This window comes from Palaemon carinicauda, chromosome 39 (assembly GCF_036898095.1).
Source record: "Palaemon carinicauda isolate YSFRI2023 chromosome 39, ASM3689809v2, whole genome shotgun sequence".
Classification (NCBI taxonomy): domain Eukaryota; kingdom Metazoa; phylum Arthropoda; class Malacostraca; order Decapoda; family Palaemonidae; genus Palaemon; species Palaemon carinicauda.
This window is the reverse complement of record NC_090763.1, coordinates 27,035,617-27,059,341: the sequence shown is the minus strand read 5'-3', so window position 1 is coordinate 27,059,341 and position 23,725 is coordinate 27,035,617. Positions and strand designations below refer to the sequence as shown.

At 45.7% G+C, this 23,725-nt stretch overlaps 1 protein-coding gene across 1 annotated transcript in view; it reads right to left on the bottom strand.

Annotated features, from left to right (window-relative positions):
* Positions 1 to 23,725, bottom strand: part of IntS8 (integrator complex subunit 8) — a 199,301-nt gene that overhangs the window by 120,178 nt on the left and 55,398 nt on the right. The window contains exons 6-9 of the mRNA XM_068362372.1: positions 15,388 to 15,508; positions 5,983 to 6,093; positions 5,386 to 5,628; positions 304 to 426 (exon numbers count right to left, since the gene is read on the bottom strand). Of these exons, the coding sequence (XP_068218473.1) occupies positions 304 to 426; positions 5,386 to 5,628; positions 5,983 to 6,093; positions 15,388 to 15,508 (598 nt within the window). The remainder of the gene's footprint in view (positions 1 to 303; positions 427 to 5,385; positions 5,629 to 5,982; positions 6,094 to 15,387; positions 15,509 to 23,725) is intronic.

Here is a 23,725-nt window from a genome sequence, read left to right as displayed (position 1 = left end):
TAAATCTTAGTAATGATATGATCAAAGGGGCTATTTCTAGAGAAGGATGCTTTTTCATAGAAAAATTCATGACTTCTTCCACCTACTCACCACCATCCTCAGTAGTATTATAAATCTTTCACGTTAGCTTTTCCCTATACACGGTTGAATGTAAAATGGGTTTTCTCCTTTCACTCTTACCCTTTCTCTTCATGAACTACCATCAAAGCTAGGTATCTATCTTTCCACTTTATCCCTAAAAAGTAGTAATCTCTAAAAATCAATTAATATAATAAAAAATAACATAACATAAACCTTATTTACCTCTTGGAGGAGACCACGTGGTAATTTATCAGGTGTACTCAGAAGATCCAGTTCCAAGTTTTTCCTCAAATACGATGGTAACTCGAATGATAAGTTGTCCTCTGAGAGCACTTCAATTAAGCCCTGCATGTACAACAAATCGAGAAAAAGTTACGGGTAAGCTAATTCAGTACTGTACTCTTGAGGTGTGGTATTATACAGTACAACAATGGGTACATAAGTATATGTCACTGTATTTGAAAATCTTGAAAGTTACATAAAAGCAAGCATATATATGAATCTTTTCGCAATTAATAAACAATATATAGACTGCAAGACCTACAAAAACCATATAGAAATAGAAAAAACTATGCTTAAAAGGGACAAGGGACAACTTTAGTATATAAACACTATGTTTATAGTTGACATTATAAAATGAGTCTTACTAAAACAATATACTGTACTCAATCTTTAGGCAAATAAAAATTAAATTTTATTGAAAACACCACATTTCTATAAATTATCAGGCAATTTGATAATAGTTTTGTTCTAGAGTATACCCTCTGTTTGAAAGTGATCAAATTAAGTCACTTTGCCATAACATATATTAAACACTTAGGAACATAAAACTTCTTACGCTGTCTTTAAGACCCAGTAAAATCTATTGTCATCTTACCTTTCCTCTATGTTTTTTCATCCCAAGCTCATCAATCATATGTAGCCTCATTTCTGTGCAAAACAATCCAGTCCAGACAACTTATTTAGGTCAAGACAAAAAACTTCTATTGCACATGCAATACTCTGAGATTAAATGAACATCATTCCTTTTTCCCTTGTACAATTTCAGTATAAAGTATTATATCAGTTCCCATAATGTTTTATACATAAGGCATGTAATGCGACTTTTGAAGACCTAATTTTCAAGCTAATTTTAAGGGAATTGCATCATACATGATATAAAATTAACATATGTACTGCTCAGCCAGGCTACGACATTGACAAAATCACAAAGTTTAAAGTAATTTGTATTTTTCCTCAACTTACAAACATAAAAGGGTCCAAGAAGCTGTTTATAAGCCAAATTTTGTTACATTTTTGCCTAGGGCAAGCCTAATCTGAATACCATGCCTATGATTTCAAGCTACAGATGTCAATAAATAGTGGGTTTCATATAAAATAGATATCTGGTTATTAAAAATATTGTTTTGCTTACTGTAATAAATTATACAATGTTGTTTTATTACAATATTATTTTATCTTTGTTATTTTCAGTTGGATTTGTGTTTGTATCTCTGATTGTTTATAAGTTGAATGTTTGAAACTTGGGGACCTTCTGTAACAAACCAGAGACCTTTAACAGGAGTATAACATCCCCGGAGCTGAAAGAGCCGTTAGACTTTTAACAAGGCAAACAGTTGCTGCCCGGTGGCGGGTAAGCTCCGCCCACCCAACAGGAAGAGCAACACTCACTTTGACCTTTGACCTAGGTGCCTGAAAGGTGGTTGAGGCAGGCCAAGCAACTTGAAGGTCTCAGGTTTGTATGGTTAGGGAAAATACAAATTACTGTACTTTAAAATTTGTGATTTGTTCCTTCATGACCTACATCATGGATTGATTCTTCCAGAAGGCTAAAGTTGAGCTGATACTCCTGACTTTACATGCCCTCCCTCTCAAGGGTCCACCACCTTGTGCATCATCTGATCATTTCCAAAATCTAGGAGATAGTGTTCTTGAAGATCGGTCTCTTAACCTTCCCAGAGTTTAGGAACAGTGGTGCACTGGTGTGAAATGCTAAGTTCTTTTACAGTACCATTTCATCACCCTCGCGAGACAAAGCAGTCTGGGTTTTTACCATGAACAGCAGGACAAAAGAAAACTAGACCTTCTTCCATTTCTCGGCATGACAACTCTCTTCACTGAGGCTAGGGCTAGCCGGAATAGTTTTAGTGTCAGAACTGATGCCTTCTTGAGAGGTTTGTATGGCACTCTCTTGAAAACTCTGAAGACCTACGTGATGTCCCATTCAGGAGGTTGTAGTTCCTTTGGAGGACAAGACTATTCGAAGCTCCTCATGAGCATGGACAGTTCTCACATGGTGGAAATGTCTAAGACCTTCAGTCTGAGTGCTTAGCTCAAGACTGAGAGATAGCCCTTTACCACAGCAACCCGGATATGCTTATCCCAGCGAAGAAAATGAGGAAATTGGCAATTACTTGGAGAAGTTCCAACCAAGAAATATAACGTCTGCGACACCAATCGCAGTAGACTGCCTACTTCCCGTGGCAGACTGCTGCATAGAATCTGAGCAGATATCCAGACGTCTTTCGCGCAGTACCTCTTGAGAAGCCTTTTGCTCGGAAGAGATACTGGATAACCGCCATGTGTGAAGTAACAGAGACCCCAAAGAATTGTGAAGTCTCTGCATGTGGGGCTGACAGATAAGGTTGGGTCACCGGGGTAATTCTCTCGGTACTTCGACGAAGAGCATTAGCAGGTCAATAAACCATTTGGCTTGTGGTCACTTGGGAGCCACATGGATCACCCTAATGCCCAGGGTCTCCCACACACTGTTGATAACCCAGCGAATAAAACAAAATGGCAGAAAAGCGTAAAGATCCAGATTGCTCCGGAGAGGTTAGAACACGTCCTCCATCACTGCTGTCTGGTCTTGAACTATAGATTAGTAGACTGGAAGGTTCTTGTTCAGTTGTGTTGCAAACAAGTTGATCATTGGGGAACCCTAAAGGGCAGGAACCTTCTCTGCTATGGCCGGTAGAAGGGACCACTCTGCCTCTACTACCTGCTCCATACTGTCAGCTAATACATTCCTCTTGCCTGGAATGTATCTTACTGACAGCTATACAGTATTGCATTGTAGAATGCCCAACTCATACAGGTTCTGTGAAAAAGACTCTCCCTGTGTGTCGATGTAAGCCACGACAGTCATGTTGTCGCCCATCAATGTTACCGAATGCCTTATGAAACTTGAAAACCTTGAAGGACTAAAAGTACAGCATGCATTTCCAGCAAGTTAATGTGCAGACAGACTTTTCTCTTCTTCAGACCACAGTTCCCATGGCTATGTCATCCCACAGGTGTGTGCACCACCCTTCCTTCAATGTATCTGTAAACAGCAGCATCTTCAGAGAAAGGGAGTTGAAAGAGACTTCCCTGGTGAGGTTTTCATCGTTCAACCACCACTTGATTTCTTCCATCAATGCTGTGTTCACAGGAAGCAAAGAGTAAGGACGGTCGGAGGCAGCTGACCACTATTGTTATCACTGGTGGAGGCGCCCGAGGGGAACAAATCTCTCCAATGAAAGATGTCCTAGAAGGCGTTGCCACTGACCTGCCAGTAAATGTTGAACTGTAAGAAAAGGCCGCAAAACATCTCTGAGTCCATTGATACGATCGTCTGTTAGAAAGACTCTTGTTGCTGCTGTATCTATCAACATCTCCAGGTACTACGTCCTTCTCTTAGGCTTGAGACAAGACTTCTTCAAATGGACTACAATCCCCAGACTGTGGCAAAAGGCAGGTGTCTGTCTTGATCCGGAAGCAACTGTCTTCTTGAACATGACAGGATCAGCTAATTGTCGAGATACCTCATAAGACAAATCCCATTCAAATGGGACTAAGCTGAGACTAAAGTGAACACTCAAGTAAACACCGGCAGAGAGGTGGATAGTCCGACCAATGAACTTCTTCCTCAGGGCGTCTGAAGGAAGGTGAGACATTGCAAAGTCGTCTACTGCCCCTAACCAATAGTCTACCCATGACGTAGCCTGAAGGCTTGCTATGGATGCAGATTCCATCACAGTAGATTTTGCGGCCAAAAAGAAGATGCAGAGTATTTCATCCTCTTCACTGACAACCCCTTTGTAAGTTCTTCAAAAGCGTCATTAATAGGCAAAAGGGTAGATGGAGCATCATCTAGGATATAGAATTTCTGCTGTCTATAGAGCGCTGGAGAAAGAACTTACCGGACTGGCTAGACTGCACAGAATGCTTCGGTCCCTAGATCTGGAGGTTTACCTTGTTGAGAGATGCCCTTGCTAGTCTGTACCAAAGTAGTTCAAGGTTCGAACAGGAAGCTTGAAAAGCACCGTAGCAAAGTCTATCAATGTGAGACCTCCTTCTATACCCTTGGATGACACCTCACCAAGCTCCCAAATCAGTGTCAAGACCTTTAGGCGGTCAAATGTCTCAGGGTTGTCTGTCTCTGCAGGCAGAAAACCCAGATCTGGAGTGGAAGAGTCAGATGGATCCCGAGAAATCCTCCTTCCAGCAGAGGGTTCTGTGCAGGAGGAAGAGAACTCCACCGGCTTACTGTAGGACCGATTGGGGCCTAACACAGAACCAGGTCGGTAGTCCTCAGCCAAGCAGCCAAAGCGTGCCTCGTACCCCTGACAGAGTCACTCTCTGCAGACACCACTGATAATCGATCATTCTCCTCAGAGAGTGACTTTTAGGGAGCCGAACATTTCCTGGTTTAGTCCTCGGAATCAGGTTAACACTTGGACCTGGTGTCTTTGCGCTCGGAAAGAGAGTCAGAGATAGCCCGATCTGAACCTGGGGAGGAACCACGAGGAGCGGAATGTTCTCTCTTGGAGGATTTTCTGGGTTGCACTGCTTCTGACTCTTAGACCTCAAGAGAAGAGACTTCTCTCCTTCATTTTGGAAAACAAAAAGTCTTCCCCATTGCCTTCAATGCCTTGGATCAAGGATTCTGAACTCTAAATGTTTTCTCCGAAGGAATCTGGTCACAAAGGGACTGAGACTTCTTAGAGTGAGTGAAGCGTTATCAGGCAGACTGGTCCTTACTGGTCTTTGCTGACGGACATCGTAAGGAGCACAGTACCATTTCCTTTGTACGTTCCCTGGTATGTGAAAAGTGCCATCTCGTTATAATTTTTACTCCCGTATTCTAACTTCGGTATTATCATTTTCATATGTAAAGGACAACTGTTTGTATTTGTGTAGGAACACTTATCTTTTATGGGTGAAAAGTTGAGGGTTAAAAAAATGCAAGACCACATGTTACACGAGTATATACAGTTATTACAAAACCTGAAATAGAAAACAACAATTCACAGAACTTACCTGAAAGTTATTTGACATTGCATACAAAAACTTTTCATATGTTGATCTCTGCTCGACGGGTGTTGACCGTCCACATAAGGCTGCACAGCTATTGTAATATCCTTTCAACTTAGTTTCATTAACTTGACAATAATCAGGGTGAGAACCCAACTCTGGCATCAACTTCAGGGCTTCAGAGAAATGGGAATAGGCATCTTCATACTTCTCTTGTAAAAAATGGAAAGTTCCCAGATCATAATGAATCTGCAAAATATGCATAACATTGACGAAGTTACAATAAATGTATTCTAATTTAACTTGCAAATTTTTTGGGATCTTCCTACTTCTACTGTAAAAACTCAAAATTTCCAGGCTCATGGTGAATCTGCCATTGAAAATAATATATGCTATGTAGCTATACTGACCATGGCCTGCACCTTCAGTACAGGTTGCTCTAATAACATTAGCAATATTACGACTGACTTGAAAACACCAGCAAAAAGTTTGAAAACATCACTATCCCTGATTATCAATCTTACTTCTTGTTTTAAAAAAGAAGGAATACAAGAGTACAGAAATTATGATTCCATTAAACAAACGAATAATAATGAAACTAACCTGACACTTGAATTGCTCATCTGCAACAGACACACATCGCTGCCATGCATGTGTTACAACAGCATTTTGATGTGAATACACATTAAATGTGGCAATAACAGGTGCACGAACCTGTAACAAATAAATTGAATGTAAAATTAAGCAAACTAAAGGTTCATTATAGAATTCCTTTGTCCCCTAGACTAAATTGCTATTCTTTTCACTTTTTATCCCTCCCAATTATTTGTCACACTTCAACTTGGCTTTAAATTTTGTCCATCACTCAAAAGCAAGTTCTTTTCAAGTCCACATTATGAAAGCCTAAAATGGTTATTCATTGATCTGGTTACATTATAGTACTTCATAACAACAATAGTGAGTATAACCAGATATCTGGAACTAGAATTACATTGTAACAAATAAAGGACACCAAGTGATAATGTTCTTATGGAATGTGCAAATACATTTACTGTAATCCCTTTTCACTAATTATAATTCAATCAAAGTATCAAATCAGACCGACTAGTGATAGAATTTGGAAGGGTGTGTGAGAGAAGGAAGTTGAGAGTTAATGTGGGTAAGAGTAAGGTTATGAGATGTACGAGAAGGGAAGGTGGTGCAAGGTTGAATGTCATGTTGAATGGAGAGTTACTTGAGGAGGTGGATCAGTTTAAGTACTTGGGGTCTGTTGTTGCAGCAAATGGTGGAGTGGAAGCAGATGTACGTCAGAGAGTGAATGAAGGTTGCAAAGTGTTGGGGGCAGTTAAGGGAGTAGTAAAAAATAGAGGATTGGGCATGAATGTAAAGAGAGTTCTATATGAGAAAGTGATTGTACCAACTGTGATGTATGGATCGGAGTTGTGGGGAATGAAAGTGATGGAGAGACAGAAATTGAATGTGTTTGAGATGAAGTGTCTGAGGAGTATGGCTGGTGTATCTCGAGTAGATAGGGTTAGGAACGAAGTGGTGAGGGTGAGAACGGGTGTAAGAAATGAGTTAGCGGCTAGAGTGGATATGAATGTGTTGAGGTGGTTTGGCCATGTTGAGAGAATGGAAAATGGCTGTCTGCTAAAGAAGGTGATGAATGCAAGAGTTGATGGGAGAAGTACAAGAGGAAGGCCAAGGTTTGGGTGGATGGATGGTGTGAAGAAAGCTCTGGGTGATAGGAGGATAGATGTGAGAGAGGCAAGAGAGCGTGCTAGAAATAGGAATGAATGGCGAGCGATTGTGACGCAGTTCCGGTAGGCCCTGTTGCTTCCTCCGGTGCCTTAGATGACCGCGGAGGTAGCAGCAGTAGGGGACTCAGCAGTATGAAGCTTCATCTGTGGTGGAAATGTGGGAGGTTGGGCTGTGGCACCCTAGCAGTACCAGCTGAACTCGGCTGAGTCCCTGGTTAGGCTGGAGGAACGTAGAGAGTAGAGGTCCCCTTTTTGTTTTGTTTCTTGTTGTTGTCGGCTACCCCCCAAAATTGGGGGAAGTGCCTTTGGTATATGTATGTATGATCAAATCAGATGGAATTGGAATAAAGGGTATCAAATAAAACTATGTGGTGTGAAATGCTGAATGTTTTCAAACAAACGATCAAATGACGGTGGAGGTCCTGTAGAGCGTAGGGTTCCCCTGCTGTATAAGACCAAATAAGCAGCCCGTACAGTAAAGTAAGAATACAGTAATCTTTCTTAAGTGATATAAATGGTGAGTAACCTGAAATATACAAGACCAAAAACCTACAGCAGTACCTTGGAGATCATTTATAATTAATTCAAAAGCATGCTGGAATACCATATAAATTTTCACCTTAAAAATGAATGGAAATATCATAAATTGGTTCCCCACCCTTTGATGCTCATATAATGGGCTTATTTTACACAATGTTTACATATTAAATAACAGTGTAGTAAATAAAAGCATCACAAAAACTAGAAAAACAGATATTGTTGATACAATATATTAATAAAAAGGGCATAAATCAACATTAAAATGATATTTTAATTATAAAATAAATTTTTGAATATACTTACCCAGTGAATATATAATAGCTGCAACTCTGCGGCTCGACAGAAAACACACTCAAAAAACTCGCGAGCGATCGCTATGAAGGTTGCGGGTGTGCCCACCAGCGCCAACTGTCGGCCAGATACCACTCTTGCATGTAAACAAACCCTTCAATTCTTCTCGTCCCGCTGCGTCTCTATTGGGGAGGAAGGGAGGGTCTTTAATTTATATATTCACCGGGTAAGTATATTCAAAAATTTATTTTATAATTAAAATATCATTTTTAAATATTTAACTTAGCCGGTGAATATATAATAGCTGATTCACACCCAAGGCGGTGGGTAGAGACCAGAGTTAATTAAGTTTACAGCGTATAAGCTAAGAGTTTTTTTGACAGTTATCAATATAACAAAACCAAAATATATAGGTACCTGGTAAGGAAGTTGACTTAGACGATTACTCTGCCTTGTAAGTCTGTCTTCCTCACGGAGCCCAGCGATCCTCTTAGGATGCTGACAGACTCCCAGGAGCTGAAATATCAAGGGCTGCAACCCATACAACAGGACCTCATCAAACCCCTAATCTGGGCGCTCTCAAGAAATGACTTTGACCACCCGCCAAATCAACCAGGATGCGAAAGGCTTCTTAGCCTTCCGAACAACCCATAAAACAATATTAAAAACATTTCAAGAGACAGATTAAAAAGGATATTGGAATTAGGGAAGTGTAGTGGTAGAACCCTCACCCACTACTGCACTCGCTGCTACGAATGGACCCAGTGTGTAGCAGTCCTCGTAAAGAGTCTGGACATCTTTCAAGTAAAATGACGCGAACACTGACTTGCTTCTCCAAAAGGTCGCGTCCATGATACTTTGCAGAGATCTATTTTGCTTGAAGGCCACGGAGGTTGCTATAGCTCTAATCTCGTGCGTCTTAACCTTAAGCAAAGATCGGTCTTCCTCACTCAAGTGGGAATGGGCTTCTCGTATTAAAAATCTGATAAAATATGACAAAGCATTCTTTGACATAGGTAAGGATGGTTTCTTAACCGAACACCATAACGCTTCAGATTTACCTCGTAAAGGCTTAGTACGAGCTAAATAGAACTTAAGAGCTCTAACGGGACATAATACTCTCTCTAGTTCGTTGCCTACGATCTCTGATAAGCTAGGAATATCAAAAGATTTAGGCCAAGGACGAGAAGGCAGTTCATTCTTGGCCAGGAAACCAAGTTGAAGAGAACAAGTGGCTTTTTCTGTCGATAAACCGATGTTCTTGCTGAAGGCATGAAGCTCACTGACTCTTTTAGCCGAGGCCAAGCACACCAGGAAAAGAGTCTTAAGAGTGAGATCCTTCAGGGAGGCTGAATGTAAAGGCTCAAACCTGTCTGACATGAGGAACCTTAGGACCACGTCTAAGTTCCATCCAGGAGTAGCCAAACGACGTTCCTTAGAAGTCTCAAAAGACTTAAGGAGATCTTGTAGATCTTTATTGTTGGAAAGATCTAAGCCTCTATGCCGGAAGACCGAAGCCAACATGCTCCTGTAGCCCTTGATCGTGGAAGCTGTCAGGGAGCGAATCCTTCTCAGATATAAGAGAAAATCAGCGATTTGGGCTACAGAGGTACTGGACGAGGATACAGATACTGACTTGCACCAGTCTCGGAAGATTTCCCACTTCGATTGGTAAACTCTAATGGTAGAAGCTCTCCTCGCTCTTGCAATCGCACTGGCTGCCTCCTTCGAAAAGCCTCTAGCTCTAGAGAGTCTTTCGATATTCTGAAGGCAGTCAGACGAAGAGCGTGGAGGCCTTGGTGTACCTTCTTTACGTGGGGCTGACGTAACAGGTCTACTCTTAGAGGAAGACTTCTTGGAAAGTCTACCAGCCATCGAAGTACCTCGGTGAACCATTCTCTCGCGGGCCAGAGGGGAGCAACTAACGTCAACCTTGTCCCTTCGTGAGAGGCGAATTTCTGCAGTACCTTGTTGATAATCTTGAATGGTGGGAATGCATATAGGTCTAGGTGAGACCAATCTAGGAGAAAAGCGTCTATATGTATTGCTGCTGGGTCTGGGACTGGAGAGCAATAGATTGGAAGCCTCTTGGTCATCGAGGTTGCAAAGAGGTCTATGGTGGGTTGACCCCAAGTCGCCCAAAGCCTCTTGCACACGTCCTTGTGCAGGGTCCATTCTGTAGGAATTACCTGACCCTTCCGACTGAGGCAATCTGCTAAGACGTTCAAGTCGCCCTGGATAAACCTCGTTATCAGGGAGATGCCTCGATCTCTTGACCAAATGAGCAGGTCCCTTGCGATCTCGTACAGTGTCAGGGAGTGGGTGCCTCCTTGCTTGGAAATGTAAGCTAAGGCTGTGGTATTGTCCGAGTTGATCTCCACCACTTTGTTTCGAAGGAGACTCTCGAAGTTCATCAAGGCCAGGTGGACTGCCAAAAGCTCCTTGCCGTTGATGTGCATGCTCCTCTGACTTGAGGTCCACAGACCTGAGCATTCCCGACCGTCCAGGGTCGCACCCCAACCCAAATCCGATGCGTCTGAGAATAGAACGTGGTTTGGTTTCAGAACTGCTAGGGGAAGTCCCTCTCTTAGACTGATATTGTCTTTCCACCAATTCAGGCATGCCTTTACTGTTTCGGAAATCGGGATTGAGACCGCCTCTAGCGTCTTGTCCTTTTTCCAGTGAAAAGCTAGATGGAACTGGAGAGGTCGGAGGTGTAGCCTTCCTAGCGAGACAAACTGCTCCAGGGATGATAGAGTTCCTACTAGACTCATCCAATTCCTGACTGAGCAACGTTCTCTCTTCAACATCCGTTGGATTACGAGCAGGGCTTGATCTATTCGGGGGGCAGACGGAAAAGCCCGAAAAACTGGACTGCGAATCTCCATCCCTAAATACAGTATAGTTTGGGATGGAATCAGCTGTGACTTTTCCATGTTGACCAAAAGTCCCAATTCCTTGGTCAGATCCAATGTCCAATTGAGATCCTTCAGACAGCGATGACTGGACGAGGCTCTGAGAAGCCAGTCGTCCAAGTAAAGGGAGGCTCGGATTCCCGATAAATGGAGGAATTTTGCCACATTCCTCATAAGCCTCGTAAACACGAGAGGAGCAGGACTTAGGCCAAAGCACAGGGCCCGAAACTGGTACACCACATTGTCGAAAACAAACCTCAGAAAAGGTTGGGAATCTGAGTAAATGGGGATGTGGAAGTATGCGTCTCTTAGGTCGAGAGAGACCATCCAGTCTCCCTTTCTGACCGCTGCTAAGACTGATTTCGTGGTCTCCATGGTGAACTTTGTCTTCGTGACAAAGACGTTCAGAGCACTGACGTCTAGCACCGGTCTCCAACCTCCTGTCTTCTTCGGTACTAGGAAGAGGCGGTTGTAAAACCCCGGTGATTGAAGGTCCGAGACTTTGACCACCGCTCCCTTCTCTAGCAAAAGAGACACTTCTAGTTTCAGGGCTTGTCTCTTTGATTCCTCTCGGTAATTGGGAGAGAGATCGATGGGGGAAGTCGCTAGAGGAGGTTTGTGTACAAATGGAATTTTGTACCCCTCTCTGAGCAACCTCACAGACTGTTGGTCTGCGCCTCTCTTCTCCCAGGCTCGCCAGAAGTTCTTGAGTCTGGCACCTACTGCTGTCTGAAGCTGCGGGCAGTCAGACTCTGCCACGTGAGGACTTGGCTCCTTTCCTCTTTCCTCTCTTTCCTTCGGCACGAGTACTTCCCCTGCTGGGAGCTCTGCCACGAAAGGGCGGAATAAACCTGGACGCTGGAGTGTCTATCCTTGGTCTAGCAGAAAAGGAAGTCGAAGGAGTCCCTTTGCGAGCAGAGGACGCTACCAAGTCATGGGTGTCCTTCTGCACGAGTGACAAAGCTATGTCCTTAACCAAAAGTTCAGGGAACAAAAACTTCGATAAGGGGGCAAAGAGTAGCTCAGATCTTTGACAGGGAGTAACTCCTGCCGACAGAAAAGAGCAAAGAGACTCTCGCTTCTTAAGGACTCCTGAAGTAAACGAGGAGGAGAGCTCATTGGATCCATCACGGATGGCTTTATCCATGCAGGACATAATGAGTAAGGAGACATCTCTATCAGCCGATGAGATTTTCCTACTTAAGGCTCCCAAACACCAGTCAAGGAAGTTGAAAACTTCAAAAGCTCTAAAAATGCCTTTCAGTAGATGGTCAAGGTCCGAGGATGACCAACTAATCTTCGAGCGTCTCATGGCTAGGCGGCGGGGAGAGTCTACAAGGCTTGAGAAGTCGCCCTGGGCAGAGGCAGGAACTCCCAAGCCGAGAACTTCTCCCGTGGCATACCAGACGCTCGATCTAGACGAGAGTTTAGATGGGGGGAAGGCAAAGGCCGTCTTCCCTAAACTCCTCTTGGTTTCCAACCAATCGCCTAAAAGCCGTAAAGCTCTCTTGGACGAGCGAGAGAGTACAAGTTTTGTAAAGGCTGGTATGTCAGCAGGTACGCCTAAAACAAACTCAGACGGCGGCGAATGAGGAGCAACAGAGACAAAGTGTTCGGGAAACAACTCTTTAAAAATGAGCATGACTTTCTTAAAGTCCATAGATGGCGGAACTGCTCTTGGTTCATCAATATCTGAAGGGTGATCCTCAGGCTGAGGGTCAGCAACGTCCTCATCCGAAAGTTCCTCATCTGACAACTGATGAGAAACAAGCAAAGGGGTTGGCAATGCTTGACAAGCAGCGTCCACCCGCACTGGTGCATAAGTGGCGGACCAGGACGCAGCGTCCTGTAACTGCTTGACAGTCTGGGAACTGTCAACAACAACAGGCGCGTGAGGACGCACAGCGTCCACCCGAGACTGCTTAGACCGCCTAGTCTGAGCAGTCAAAACAACTCTAGGTTGCGGAAGTTGACGCTCAGCGTCAAAACAAGTCAACTCCGATGGTTGGCGAACGTCCTGAACGTCACCAGGCGCATCAGCAAGTTGCCTAACGTCCAAATGCGGCTGAAAATCCACACGAGATCGCATCGAGTGTGGTTCTACCCCAACTGCTTGACGTGACTTGGCTACACCAGCATCAACAGGACGCACAAATGAACGTTTGGGTGGCTGAAGGCCAGGATCTCGATGAGATAAACGGCTAGGCTCAACGGAAACCTTATCGGCATTGTAGTCTTCCATAAGGGACGCAAGCTTAGACTGCATGTCCTGCAGTATAACCCATTTTGGGTCCACGGGAATGGGTGCAGTAACCGACGGGGTTAGCGTCTGAGACGGCACAACTTTGCCTTGCTTAGGCGGCGAGCAGTCATCCGATGACTGCAACGGGTCCGAACTGTCCCAATGACTACATCCAGGACGTTGGACCTGTCCTGAAGGGACCGACTTCCGTTTAAGAGGCCTAGAAACCTTGCTCCACGGTTTCTTGCGTGAAAAGCCTTCGGAAGACGAGGAAAAAATGGGCTCTCTCGTCTTATGGTAGGGGCGATCTTGGTGAGATACGCCTGATACCATAGAGGGAACGTCTGTTCGCTGATCAAGGCCTCTCGAACCCATAAGTCGTACGACATTACTTCTCCCCTGGGCTTGGGAGCTTGCAAGAGGTCCCGGACTAGGTGAACGACAGGCACGAACAGACGAACCCTCGGTCGCAACACTGTTCACAACACTTTGCGCACTAATCACTTTCCCACTTTCCGCCGTGGCACTATGACATTTAAGTTCCTTCACGTCAGCCATGAGTTGATTACGATCAGTTGCTAACGCTTCAACTCTTTCCCCCAAGGCATGAATAGCACGTAACATGTCTTGCATAGATGGTTCCTGAGTGCTAGAAGGGGGGTTAGGAACAACCACTACAGGGGAAGGATTAGGTTCAGGGGCATGTGGAGAGGAAAAATCTACAGACCTAGATGAACTCCTCCTTACCCTATCTCTCTCTAGTCTACGTGCATATTTATCGTATTCGAGCCAATCGAATTCCGAAAGGCCCACGCATTCCTCACACCGATCTCCCAATTGACAGGTTTTACCCCGACAATTGGAACAAACAGTATGTGGGTCGAGAGAAGCCTTTGGAAGATGCCTATTACAGTCCCTAGCATTACACTTTCGAAATCTAGGTACTTGAGAAGGGTCAGCCATTTTGAATTAGTCAAAGAAAATTCCAAAAACAATCCAAGTCATCAACAAATAATCTGATTCAATAAAGAGTTCAAGAGTTTATGTTGTGGAAATACACCTGCACTGCGAAAGCTCAAACCAAAATGAAGTACTTCACCAAATATGTTGAGAATACTCCAGGTTCTACAGCGAGTATGAATACGTCTTGTCGTCAACGTCGACAGAGAAGAATTGAAGGGTTTGTTTACATGCAAGAGTGGTATCTGGCTGACAGTTGGCGCTGGTGGGCACACCCGCAACCTTCATAGCGATCGCTCGCGAGTTTTTTGAGTGTGTTTTCTGTCGAGCCGCAGAGTTGCAGCTATTATATATTCACCGGCTAAGTTAAATATTTAAAACTTCATTTTACCTACACTAAGGAGAGTGAATGGCTTGAATGGAAGGTGGTCTGGGGGAGGAAGAGGAGTCAGCATTGCTTGGAAGAGCTATCCCCCCATACAAACAGTGGGTAACTGCCCTTCTGGGGTTCTTTCTTTTCTTTGCATTTCAACTGGCAATAACCTGTGATTCAACGCAGGACCCTTTTTTACTACGAAATGATCAAGAGAGAATTGTTTCTGCCTCCTTTTTAAGATGTTTTTGAAATCATTCAATAAATTGTCATTACAAAAATCACCTCCTCTGCTGGCTACTGCCTTACCTGGATGATACTTTTCTACAAAATTGTGTAACTAAGCCCATTTTGCCATCACTGAACTATGGTTATGATCCCCTCCCTCCTCCTCCTCTGGAGACATATTCTCTTCTGCCATTGTGTATGAATAAAATAAATGAAACTAAAATTAATTAAATCAATGAAAAGGTTAACAGAACATTGCTTTGGAGGCTTGAACTGGGTGCCAGGTATATGTAAACTAGCTTAGGTGCCTTTGTCTTGGTCCAGATAGGATTTTTCAGGCTGTTCAACCAATAAATTTTTGTTCGATCTCTGGGATAAAAAATTAACATATTTTTTGACTGCTGAATTGTTCAAGTTCTGGGGCATTTGATCTCCAAGGTATTAATGCATTTATATTCCTCTCTTTAACATTTGACTTTCAGGCAGTTGTCATGAAACTAAATTTGGAATGCATTAGCCGCCTTAATTTCCATATCACAGTTTGAAAAATTACTAATGCGGTAACATCAGTGTATAAATCGTAAGTACAACCGCAAGAAAAAAAATTGTTAAAGTAACTGATCTGAAATTTAAAGTAAAACATATAAAAACTAACACACAAGTGATAAGTAAATATTATAGCGTATAATCTTTGTTTACCTCTCCAGCACCTAATAATTGTTCCAGAATCCTCACAGAAACTTCTGCCCCTCGCTCTAGAACACTTAAAATGCCCTCCTGTACTTCACGTGATTCCTGGGTAGGGTCTTGCTGACCAGGGCTGGAAAAGATCATAAAACAAATTGATGTCTTAATGTCTTCTGGTTCCTGAGAGTAGTTTTTGAAGATTGATACATCAATTAATTCTATAAATTACATTGTAGCTAAAGTTAGTACAGAGGGTCCTCAACTTATAAACTTAATAGGTTCCAAGAAGCTGTTTGTAAGTTGAATTGTTCGTAAATCTAATTTTGTTACATTTAGTCCTAGAGAAGGGCTACCCTGACTCCCATGCCTATGATTTCCAGCTAAAAAAGTCAGCAAATAGTCCTGTTCATATGAAATAAACATCAGGTTATTGCAAATGTTATTTTACTTACAGTATTAAATGATATATTTTTTAACGCATTTCTTTACCTAATTACAGCGTACAAAATTTTGATACGATATCTCAGATTTACGATTTCAGTTGGATTTGCGATCTTGTGTCTGACTGTTTGTATCTCCAAATGTTCATATCTCCGAATGCTTGTATCTCCGAATGTTTATATCTCCGAATGTTTGTATCTCCTTATGTTTGTATCTCCAAATGTTTGTATCTCCAAATGTTTGTATCTCCGAATGTTTGTATCTCTGAATGTTCGTATCTCTGAATGTTTGTATCTCCAAATTTTTATATCTCTGAATGTTTGTATCTCCAAATGTTTACATCTCTGAATGTTTACATCTCCAAATGTCTTAATGTATGTATCTCTGAATGTTTGTATCTCTGAATGTTTGTAACTGAATGTTTGTATCTCCAATTGTTTGTAAGTTTGGGACCTTCTGTATTTGTATCCTACACATAATTAAATCCATTTCAAAATATCTTTCACGAAACTAATATGAGCAAATAATAAACTTGTTATTCTTTAAGTTCTACACTACGAAAAAACAGAATCTTTTAAATTAATTTGTATGCATATTTCCCAACTATACAAACCTGAGTCCTTTAAGTGACATAATATAGTCAGGCAGTCTTAGGTGGCTCCCTCTACCTACCTCCTACTAGCTACTGCACCTACTTTGTTAAAAATTAAATGACCATTCATCTCACTCTAAGGCCATACTCCTATTTAAAGGATTAATTTTTGTATATTTATGAAAAATACCAACTTTAAAAACATGACAAATTCGGAGGTAATTTGCATTTTTTCTAACGATACAAGACTTATCTATTTATAAGGGTATTACTTTTGGCGAAGCTGAAAGGACGAGCCATTAGAATTTAGCGAGGGTTAACTATCCATTCTGCTAGTTAGCGGGGGTTAGGAGGGTAGCTAGCTACCCCTCTCACCCACACACCTGTAATTGTGCTTTACTTTGCTCGGAAGTAGGACTTAAAGGGGGGACAGGGATGGTGGACAAGTATATATAAATAACTAAGGTTTGTATCGTTAGGAAAAATACAAATTACCTTCGAATTTGTCATTTGTTCCGTAACTGGAATACAAACCAACGCTATTTATAGGGGTGACTCACCCATTAGTAGGGCGGCCGTCCCTGCCAATCTGGCTTTTTGGCCTTACCCAGGGTACTCCATATTGAGTAAGATAGTGCACAAATAAGGGGACCCTAGGACCTCGCTAAACCTGCTAAGAATGGTCTGCAGCCCCAAGCTGTGTGATGAGATACTAGCGATGTGTCTGTCAAGATAAAAGTTATTCTGAGTCTTGTGGGAAATAACCGAGGAGACCGAGACATCCCGAATACCACCTCGCCAGGGTATGGGGACGTAACAGTATTGGGACAATACTAGGTTACACAAGGGAGCAATGGTTTACCTGCAGAGGTTTGAGGTCAGCTTGTGCAGAGGACCAAGGATGCTGATTTCCCCAAGAGAGGGGAGGATGAAGAAAGGAAAAGAGCCAGACCAGACATTCCTTTTCATTCACTCAGACTAAAACCCGGGTAACAATGCCTTCAACCTTCTGCTACTTGTCCAATAAGGAGCTTGAGGTACCAAACCAACTGTTGTGCATCCATCACAGGACCGATAGAAAAAGTACTGAGGTTCCTGTGTGTCACATCTTGCAGGTATTGGGCGGTGAACATAGTTTGGCGTTTCCACACGCCCACTTCCAATACCTGCGTCACAGAGTAGTTCTTTTGAAGGCCAGAGACGTAGCTACATCCCTGATACAGTATTGTGGGCTCTGGGACGACATGCTGGAGGAGGATCGGGATTCAGGGCTAGGTCAATGACCCTGCGAATCTATGTGGAGATTGTGTTCTTTGGGATCCTCCTCTTGTTTCTACCCGTGCTGACGAACAGTGAGGGCACTCTGGGCCTAGCTACTGCTGTTCTCTTGAGGTAGCGCCTCAAACATCTTACTGGGCATAGTAACACATGATTTGGGTCGTCAGTTACAGAGCAGAGACTTGTTATCCGGAAGGAGACGAATCTAGGATCCGAAATCCCCTGATTACGAGTCTTGGCAACAAACTCAGGGAAGAGGCTGACGCCTACCTCTGCCCATCCCCTTGAATGGGCGACGTCAATACGACAGACCATGAAGTTCACTAACTCATTTGGCTAAGGCCATAGCAAGTGGGAACACCGTCTCCCAAATTAGGAGGCAATCTGTTGCCTGTCGTATATGGTTCGTACGGGGGTCTTTTTAAGGACCGAAGAACTCAAACCATGTTCTATGGAAGAGGTCTCACTTCTGACTGGGGACATGTAAGTTCATTACTTCTTATGAGGAGGGAAATTGTAGCGATGAGGAAATGCCCATTCCTTTCAGTTTAAAGGCGAGACTCAAGGTTGAGCAATAGCCTTTAACCGCAGAAACCGAAAGATGCATTTCTTCCCTCAATACAGGAGGAATTCCGCTATTTGCTGGAATATCACAAATTTTAAGTAATTTGTATTTTTCCTAACATACTTACCTCGAACTACTTTCTTAGGCGTACCTGGAATCTCCTCTCATCCGACCAGAGTTTTGTGTAGTTTACCCTACTTCCGTTTTCTGTGAGAGCTAACCTCAGGCGGAAGGATACGTGCCCTGAGGTTAGTCCCGGGTCAGGTAGCGTGCTAGCTTGGGTCTCGACCCCCAGTAAGTTCTTGGTTGTTTAGTTACTTAAAGGGTCAGTAAGACACTCGGGGACGGAATGGCGGGCCATTACCCGAAAGTAGTTCGAGGTAAGTATGTTAGGAAAAATACAAATTACTTAAAATTTGTGATTTGTTCCAACACGGAAACTTACCTCGAACTACTTTCTTAGGAGACTTACACTTTAGGAGGTGGGAGTGTCCTTCTTGACCCCTAGATCTAGCTAAGCAGGATGAAATGGAGCCTAGATAGGGGGCTAGGTTCAGAGGAGGTCAGAAAATGAAACGTAGGAGAAAACTACACAAAGAGCTCACGTTAGTGTCTAAGTAACTCACCTGTGCAAGAATTCCTCGGAGACGTGTCCTTTGATGATGTTGTGACTTGAAGTCTTGTGCAGGCTCTACCTGAGTCTATCTCCGAGGGAAAGAGGGGGAAGGAAGAACAAGGGGGTTTTTAGGGAAACAAACCTGTGTCTCTTGGTCTTACTACCCACGATTGTACCTGGGGCTATACCATTAAATTGCTTGGAGCGCGGAGATGACTGTTCCTATAGAGAACCCGTCTAGGGACTTTCTCGAGCATTCCTTCAGGTAGTGCGTTGTGAAGGTAGACTGGTTAGACCAGGTGCCTGCTCTTAGGATCTGCGCCACTGCCATGTTCCTTTCGAAAGCTAGGGAGGTACTTAGACCTCTAATGTCATGGGGCCTGGGTTTTCCCGGAAGGGAAACGCCTGCACTGCTATAGGCCCTGATAATTGCCTGTCTTAGCCAGAAGGAGATAGTGTTCTTCGAAACCGGCTTTTTCACTGTACCAGTGGAGACGAAAAGGCTCTTGATACCAGGACGGAGATTAGAAGTCCTCTCCAGGTATTTCCTTATGGCTCTGACAGGACACAACTTCAAGTCCTCCGGATTGCCCGAACGAGGAATTGAGAAGCCCTCAAACCTGGGATCCCAAACTGCTGGATTCTGGGTCTTAGCCACAAAAGCCGGGACGAACTTGAAGGAAATCTCACGCCAACCCTTCGAGTGTGAGACCTCGTAAGACAGACCGTGAATCTCACCCACCCTCTTAGCTGATGCCAATGCCAACAGAAAGACAGTCTTGAGGGTGAGGTCCCTGTCCACTATGTCTTTCAGGGGTTCAAACGGGGGTTCACTTAACATCTTCAGGACCCTCGCTACATCCCACTGCGGCACTCTGACGGCTTGAGGGGGGCATGCTTGTTCGAAGCTCTTGATAAGCATCGAGATATGTCTCGAGGAACCCAGATCGATGCCCTTCAGGAGGAAGACTTGGCCTAAGGCTGCACGGACGCCCTTGATGGCCGGGATAAACATCCTGACTACGTCTCTGAGGTGTACCAGGAAGTCTGCAATCTCCGGAATAGAGGCCCTCAGCGGCTTGATGTTTCTGGAGGAGCACCACTTCGTAAAGGTGGTCCACTTAGCCTGGTACACCGCTGCCGATGAACGCCTCAGATATCCCAACATCCTTTGAGCTGTTCCTGCCGAATAGCCTTCCTTCCTCAGGAGACGCTCGATAACCTCCACGCGTGAAGGCAGAGGGACCGAGGGTTGTCGTGGAACCTTTGGAAGTGGAGCTGCCGCAGCAGGTCCGGCCTGTCTGGAAGAGGCCACGGGGGAAGGCACGCTAGTTCTTTTAGGTCCGCGAACCACTCTCTCTCCGGCCACCAGGGCGCTACCAAAGTCATTCTTAGGTTGTGGGCCGTCCTTACCCTGTTGAGCACCTGCCTGAGCAACGCGAAAGGGGGGAAGGCGTATACGTCTAGATTGTCCCACCGGTGTTGGAAGGCGTCCTCAAACGCCGCTTTTGGGTCTGGGACAGGAGAACAGAATACGGGGAGTTGTGCATTCAGTCTTGTTGCGAAGAGATCCATCACTGGCGAACCCCATTTCTGGATGATGAGCTTGGCTACCTGTGGGTGCAGGGACCACTCGGTTCCCACCACTTGACCTATCCTGCAGAGTCCGTCGGCCAGGACATTTCTTTTCCCTGGAATGAACCTTGCTGCGATCGTGATCTGCTCTGACTTGGCCCAATCCAGGAGTTCTAACGTGAGATCGCACAGCTCCCTCGATTTCAGTCCTCCCTGCTTCTTTATGTATGCTACTTTTGTGGCGTTGTTGCACATCAGTGCCACGGTGTTTCCCCGTAGAAGGCTGACGAACTGTAGGCACGCCCTTCGAACTGCCCTCATCTCTAGGATGTTTATGTGTTGTGCCTTTTCTTCCTCTGTCCAACTGCCTCTTGCTGACCTTCCGAGGAGATGGGCACCCCATCCCTCCTTGGAAGAGTCTGTGAAGAGAAGCATCTCGGGGGGCTCGGCTGCGAAGGGCATCCCCTTGAGGGTGTTCGTCCGGTCTTGCCACCATTCTAGGGCTTCTTTCGTTTCCGGGAGAACGGGAACCACCTTGTGGGGGGAATCTATCTGGTTCCAGAGTCCCTTCAGATTCCATTGGACGTTCCTGAGTTTGAGCCTCCCTTGGGGAACCAGTTTCTCCAATGACACGAGATGACCTATTAACCTCTGCCAGTCCTTTGTTCTCCTGGGTTGTCCCGACAAGAAGGGGCGGAGGATCTGGTCCAAGTTGATCAGCCTCTTCTGATGGAAAGGCTCTCACTAGACGGGAATCTAGGACCATCCCTAGGTAAGTCATCCTGGTGGAGGGTGACAGATGAGACTTCTCCAGGTTGATGGTGATGCCCAGAATCTTGCAGAACTGCACTAGCTTCGCGCCTTGTTCCCTCAAAACTTCCTCTGAGGATGAAAGGAGCAACCAGTCGTCTAGCTAACGAATCAGGCGGATGCCCCGTTCGTGAGCCCACACTGATACTGTTGCAAAGACCCTCGTGAAAACTTGAGGCGCTGTGGACAGTCCGAAGCAGAGGGACTTGAACTGCAATGTCTGGGCACCCCACTTCACCCGAAGATACTTCCTGCTGAAGGGGTGAACTGGAATTTGAAAATAAGCGTCCTTGAGGTCTATGGACATCATGAAGTCCCCTTCCCTCAAGGACTCCAGGACCGACTTCGGGGTGTCCATCTTGAAGTCGGTTTTGCACACAAACTTGTTGAGGGCCGAGAGGTCTATGACCGGTCTCCAACCTCCCGTTGCCTTCTCCACCAGGAAGAGCCGACTGTAGAAGCCCGCGCCCGGCTCCTGTACCATTTCCATTGCTCCTTTTGCCAACATCGTGGAGACTCACTCTTGCAAGGCTGTCCTCTTCATAGGGTCCTTGAGAGCCAACCACTTCGCCCGAATGGCTGGAATCAGGGGCGGAGGTTCTGCCAGAAACGGTAGCCTGTACCCCTCCTTCAACACTGTTACTGTCCACGGGTCTGCTCCGTGGTTTTTCCATGCTTGCAAAAAAAGTTTGAGGCATCCCTCAACCTGAGGCTTGGGCAGGAGTAGGGGGCCTCTCTCCCTATCTCCTTCTGGAGGAGCGACCTGTACGCCCCCTCCTGGAGGCTGAGTAGGAAGTCCTAAAGGAGGCTGGAGCTGATGCGGCTCCCCTACGGGAGGGCTGCGACGGCTTCGACCAAGGAGCTACTGGGGCGTCTCTCCTGGGCTGGGTAGACGAGGCTCGAGGAGTAGTAGGTCCATCGGACGCAGGCCTCCTGTGGATGGGTCTCCGCAGTGCTTGTGGTCTGGGAACACTCACATCCTTCCGCTTCAGGACCTTCTCCATGATTTCCTCTGCCTCTTTCAGGGGAAAGAGGACGTCTTCCCACAGGAGCAGGATCCTCAGGGCCCTCGCTTCTCTGTCCGGTATCCATCTAGACAACTTGCTCAGGACAGTGTCTCTCCTCCGGAGCACCCAGTTGGCTGATTGGGCTAGGGACTGGTAAGACAAGAACTTCAACGCTCTACCTCCCGAGATAATCAGCTCCTTCAGGAGAGCCTGATTCCCCGGAACTGAGAGGTCGTAGGAGGATTGAACACCTACGAGAGTGGAAGCCCACCAGTCTAGCCAAGAGGCGACGTTTGCTAGGTCTTTCGCCATCTCCTCCATCATCGTCGCCTCTGACTGGGAAAAGCAGATTGGGGCTGATGAGGCTCTGTCTTCCGGGGCCCCTTGGCCTAAAACTTCGAGGGAGGGCTCCATCTTGCAGGCCCCTGGACGCTGTCCCTCTGGCAGATAGAACTTACTCTGGGACCTTAGTCCCTGGAGCAACTTCGAGGAGCTCTGAGATTTGGGGGCCTCTGCATTGCCAGCCTCCCATCCCTGGCCACTGGAAGAGCCAACGGGGGCCTCTGCTGGACGGGGGCCTCCATTAGCCTATTGAGGCTAGAGCGTCAGGGATCCTCGTCAGAGGGTTCAGGCTCCTCTATACGATGGTGCTGCCTAATGAGGCCTATCACCCTCCTGTAAACCGAGTCCTCCGCTGGCGTGCCCTCCGCGATGTTGTCGACGTCCTCCGTCTGGCGGCCAACTTCTCTAGGAGGAATTCCCCCGACGGGTGCCTCCGTGCAAGGCTCTGGACGCAAGACGGGCATTGCCATGGTGGCGAGGGCCTCCGTCCTCTGTCTGACCTTCGTCGTGGAGGACGCGGCTTCCGTGGGCTTGCCCGACGGAGGAAGCCGTCTCTCCTTCTCCAGGGTCCGTGGTGCTATTTTTGAGGACACGATGAGGCTGCCCGTCCGAAGGGGCGACTCCTTCCGCTGGGCGGATTGAGACGGAACCCTCGCGGTCTTACGCCTGTCGGAAGAGGTCCGCGCGGCTGAGTCCCTCCGTGGCTCTAGCTTGTGGCTGGAGGAGAACCTTCCTGGAGACTTGTCTCTGGGGCGCCAACCTGAAGTGCTCGGGACCGAAGTAAGGTCCACGAGCTTACTGCGGGGGATGACCACCCATTCTTCCCCTGGTGATCTGCTCCTCCTGAATTTTCTCCTAGGGGACCTGGAGCGCCTTCCGTGTCGAGACCTGGAACGTGACCGCGAACGGGAGTGCCTTCTCCGGGATCTCTCACGCTTCCGCCGGGATTTCCTCCGGGTTTCACCTTCCGAGGAATAGGAGGTTGCTGCTACCGATGAATCGGAGGACTCTTCGTAACACGTCCGAGGGGCAGGGGCCTGGAGAGTGGTCGCCTGAACGACTTGCTGTCCTACGGAGGTTGTGGGCTGCAGGAACACATCCGGTACTGACGACGGCGGTGCTGG